The sequence below is a fragment of the Mandrillus leucophaeus genome, unplaced genomic scaffold, assembly GCF_000951045.1.
Source record: "Mandrillus leucophaeus isolate KB7577 unplaced genomic scaffold, Mleu.le_1.0 Scaffold756, whole genome shotgun sequence".
NCBI lineage: Eukaryota > Metazoa > Chordata > Mammalia > Primates > Cercopithecidae > Mandrillus > Mandrillus leucophaeus.
The window spans coordinates 1,161,866-1,166,859 of NW_012108208.1; the positions used below are offsets into that span (position 1 = coordinate 1,161,866).

General features: G+C 35.4%; 1 protein-coding gene across 4 annotated transcripts in view; it reads left to right on the top strand.

Moving 5' to 3' along the window:
- PPA2 (pyrophosphatase (inorganic) 2) overlaps nt 1-4,298 on the top strand; it is a 106,480-nt gene extending 102,182 nt beyond the window's left edge. For all 4 annotated transcript variants that reach the window (XM_011966326.1, XM_011966327.1, XM_011966330.1 and 1 more), the window contains 2 exons: nt 2,965-3,001; nt 4,101-4,298. In XM_011966326.1, coding sequence (XP_011821716.1) covers nt 2,965-3,001; nt 4,101-4,129 — 66 coding nt within the window. In that variant the 3' untranslated portion in view covers nt 4,130-4,298. The remainder of the gene's footprint in view (nt 1-2,964; nt 3,002-4,100) is intronic.
- Nucleotides 4,299-4,994: the final 696 nt, after the last annotated feature.

The window sequence follows — 4,994 nt, forward strand, 5'->3', positions numbered from 1 at the left end:
TGTCTCTAAGGTGTCTGGAATCCTAAATGAGAGCGGTGTGTGTATTTAAATATATATCATATGGCTTTGCATATTCTGAATATATTCTATCAATTGAGAAATTTAAGAATAAAGAAATAAAACCATTCTGGAAATTATTTTAAAATAAAATGTAACGATAAATGTTTTAGAGTAGCTCGCTCATTTCTTTTCTGTAATACTTTTTAGGTTAACGAGAAGCTGCTCAATTATTCTATTTTTATACACTATACATTTTATTCCTCTGAAATGTTTGGCAGCTCCAACAAGAAGCAGCTGCTAATTTGAACTTGGAAATCTAAACAGCTAATTTAAGAAAAAAATTTTGTACTGTTATACTCTCCTTAAATTGTTCAGGACACAAATAGGCATCCTGCACAATTTAAGGAGTATATAGCAATTTCATAGAAGAAGCAGGTTACCCCGTTTTATGGTCTGTTTAGAAAAATAGAGCCGTCAAATCCCAAATGCCTAATCTCAAGGAGTACAATTTTTATGTTGTGTTACTGTCATACCCAGATTTAAATCCTACCATCCCGAAAATCAATGATGGTTAAGAATTTTTCTTTGTGCACAAGCTGAGTAGATTTTATTCTTTTTGAAGTACTTGGAAAAACTAAAGGATGTTTTTAAAAAAGTGTAATTTTAGGCCAGGCACGGTGGCTCATGCCTGTAATCCTAGCACTTTGAGAGACCAAGGTGGGAGGAACGTTTGAGCCCAGAAGTTCAAGACCAGCCTGGGCAACTTAGCGAGACCCCATCTCTAAAACAAACAAACCAAAAAAAAGATAAAATTGTAATTTTATTTACATGGTTACACCATCCTTTTTTTTTTCTTTTTTTTTTTTTTTTTTTTGATATAAAGAAAATAAAACAAAGTCTGTTTGTTCAGATTTTTTCTTAAAACGGAGTAGAAAGAGTAATAACTTTAAACTATTTATGATTTGAGGGAATTTATTAGGGTTCTCCAAAGAATCAGAACCAGTTGGATGTGCATATACAGAAAGAGATTTATTATAAGGAATTGGCTTACATGATTATAGTGGCTTGGCAAGTCCAAAATCTGCAGTTGGGCTGGCGGGCTGGAGACTCAGGAAAGCAGATGATGCAGTTCCAGTGTGAAGGCCAGCAGCGTGGAGACCCAGGAGAGCCAGCTGCACAGATGAAATCTGATGGCTGTCTGCTGGCGAATTCCCTTTTGCTTGGGACAGACTAGTCTTTTTGTTCTATTAAAGCCTTCAGCTGATTAGATGGGGCCTACCAACATTATGGAGGGCAATCTGCATTATTCAGAGTTCACTGATTTAAATGTTAATCTCATCTAAGAACACCCTCCAAGTTGACACATAAAATTAACTATCATAGGGAATATTTTAATATTGCTGAAATGTAAATCTTTCTTCTTGTGGAGTGGTGGCTATTCAGTACTGCCCTCAGATTTAAGCACGGAGAGCCTTTCTCAGATCCTGCTTTTTGGAGGGTCATACTTGGCCCTTATTTAGTCGCATATCTTACCACAGGGCAAGAAGACCAAGGGGCCAAAGTTATAGACTTACCAGGAGGCATGCCCCCATTCTAGACCACATCCCCACAAGGGGCCAAAGTTAGACTCACTAGGGGGCATACCCCCATTCTAGACCACATCCTGGCTACCCAGGACTCTGGAATCCTCTGCCCAGACAGGTTTAAGCGTGTTTCCGGGGCCTCTGTAGATACCAGGCTACACATCTCCCCAGGTCCACACTCCTGACTCTGTGGACTTTGTACCCACCGTTACTTCTGCAGGGGCCAGTGGGTGGCTGTTTGGAGGTAAAAGGTGCCTAGATATGTGGGCTACTGAATTTCTACCCATGTGCAGATGAGGCCCTTGAAATGCAGAAAGGAGCCTGGAATAGGGAGAGAAGTGGAGCAGGATGAGGGCCTCTTTTCCTTCCTCTGCCACATCCAGACACATGTCTCTAAGGTGTCTGGAATCCTAAATGAGAGCTTCTAGGTCATTACAAAGGTACTTGTATCAAGATAGTGAGATGGAACACATTTCATATATATATTCATCACTTGTTAGCCTGAGTTATTGTAACTTTTAAATATTTAGATGTATATTTGTACATTTGTACTTCTGCCTCAGACTTAACAAATGCTAGAGGCAGGTATTTCCTGTCTATTGAAGGTCAGCAAATTCAGAGAATTAGAAGTTAATTATTAAATTTGAAATCTGAAAAGTGTGTTATAAAATCAGGGTAGGGTAGGGTTATCGCTAGGAAGGAAGGGGTCATAGTTGGGGAGGGGCCTGGCATGTTTCATTTCTCTACTTGGATGGTGGACACATAGATGTAAATTCTAATGATTCTTTAAACTAAATAGTCTTTGTGGCTTCTTCTTTATGGAAAATGGATCTTCCAATGGAGTGTTAAAAAGTATTGTTCTTAATTATGGGGAAAAAACTATCTCAGAAAAATGTTTCTTCAAACTTGTATGTTCTAAGAATCTTGGTCCAGCCATCAGAATAAACAGAAACAATAATTTAAAGTTCTAGAAAACAGATAAATTTTATAGCAAGTGTGTGTTTTATAGCAAGCATGAACAAATGTATATTTAAATATGTGTGTGTGTGCTTGATTTTAACTTTCAAGACATCAGCTGTGGAAGCAATTGAAAGAAAACCTTTCTTCTCATTCCCAGCTGCAAGACCTTCAGTGAATTCCATGGGTTAAGATTAAAAAAATATTTTCAAGTATTTTTATTTCACTCTAAGTCCGTGGTTTGTTTATCTGAAAGAATGAACAATGATAATGAAAAACAAAGGGGAATATTTACCTTTTTCAGGTTAGGGATTCATTGTGTGTAAACTTTGTTCTGTAATTTCATGAAAAAACTTTTCTGGATGCGCTTTCCACATATAAATATTTATTGTAACAGAGATTATTTCTCTGTTTTTATTTTCAGGTATTATCTTCACCGAATAAAGAAAGTAATGAAGAAGGTATGGTATATTTTGATTCATTAAGAGTGAGGCGTATAAATTTATTTGTTTACAGTAGCGGAAGTCAAAACATAAAAATAAAAATAGATAAATTGAAAAGCTGTATAAGCTAAGTGAAATATTTTTAAAATAGTCGCTGAAATTTCAGATGAAATATTTTCTAATTCAGAAAATAAAGAGAATTCATTTAACTACTTTTCTAGTCTAGAAAATGATTTGATTGTACAGTGACTTTTTTTGGTGAAGTACTGAGATATTCCAGCCAGTTCTGATACATTTAATTTTAAAAGACTTAATTAAAAAAAAAAAAAAAAACCTCTTACATTCAGATATTTATCTTATTTTAATGAATCACTTATTTTAGCTGAAGATCTTAAAACCTATACTATTGTAGAATTAAAAATAAATACAATATTTTTATTACCATTATTTGAAGCTATTTTAATAAACAAGTAAAAATGCTCTGTAGTGAAATTTTCAAAATTTAAGCATGTGCACACATCATTTGTCTTTCAAAATATTGCAAGGCTTTTGGCTTTCTGTTTTAATATAAAATATTAGAAGAATATTCAAGTTGAAGATTTGGAAGAAATATGAGAACTATTTACTGTGAGTCAAGTATGACATGTTTAGAAAGGAGTAAATCCATAGACATGATTTCATGGGAAAGCAAACTGTATTCCTTATATGGTAAGCTAACAAATTGTTTCTTTGCAATACTATCTCATTTGGGGTATTTTTTGTGTAGTCAAATTTTACTATACGAGCTTTATCTAAACCTTTCATGTTGTAGCACTTCTGTGTTGTCTGCTAGAGACTAAAATGACCCAGAAGGATACAAGAAATAAAGTAGGAAGGTTCTAGAATGTTTAATATAGCTTTATATAAGGCTTGGGCCAAATTAGAGAACTTGGGACAAAAGTTTAAAGGGAAATAGCTTTAAATAGAGAAATGCAACTTTAGATAGAGAGCTTATGACTGTTTGTATCTGCCTAAATATTTCCTAAAAGTCTAAATTAAGTTTTATTAATCACTCCCTTCTCCCTCCTTCTTTCTTTTATCCCTTCCCCAATACCCTCTTTCCCCATTTTAAATGCAGAGCAAGTATGGCACTTCCTTGGCAAGTGATTGAAACATCTGAAATTCTGCTGTCAAGATTCCCATCTCTAAGGACTCCAAGACTCTTTTTCCCCAAGTGCTAAGGGGATCTGTGAGCATTTACTGACTTCCTGTTAAAACTTCCGTTTTTCAAACTTTTTGAGCTATGCAATATATAAATAAACAGAATTTTAAATTAGTCTCCTTTGGACATTTATTGATATAAAAACAAGATTTTGGCCAGGCGTGGTGGCTCATGCCTGTAATTTCAGCACTTTGGGAGACCGGGGTGGGCAGATCACGAGGTTAGGAGTTCGAGACCAACCTGGCCAATATGTTGAAACCCCATCTCTATTAAAGATACAAAAAATAGCTGGGCCTGGTGGTGCATGCCTGTACTCCCAGCTATGCAGGAGGCTGAAGCAGAAGAATTGCTTGAGCCCAGGAGGCAGAGGTTGCAGTGAGCAGAGATCATGCCACTGCACTCCAGCCTGGGCAACAGAGAGACTCTGTCTCAAAAAAAAAAAAAAAAAAGATTTTGTTTCATTTCATAGCACAAATTTAGAGGCATTGAGTTGACCAATTCTAGTTTCTATACCTAAAGGAACCCATTGATTTTACTAGTTTTTATTTCTATAGATTGGATGTAAAAATCACAAATTCAATAAATTAATAAAATTTGTGTAGACAACTGTTACTTTCATTTTCATACTGTATTATTCCTTTCAAGTCCATTGCTGGTAGAGGCTTTAAATATTTGGTCAACCTCTACTCTTATTAATGCCTGTGTAAATGTGGTACATTTATTAAGGCTCCTTCCTGTAACTTACTGTTTTGGAAATCCTAATCTCTTTTTGATTCTCATTCATTCCACTTATGGTGATGACTCTGGGGA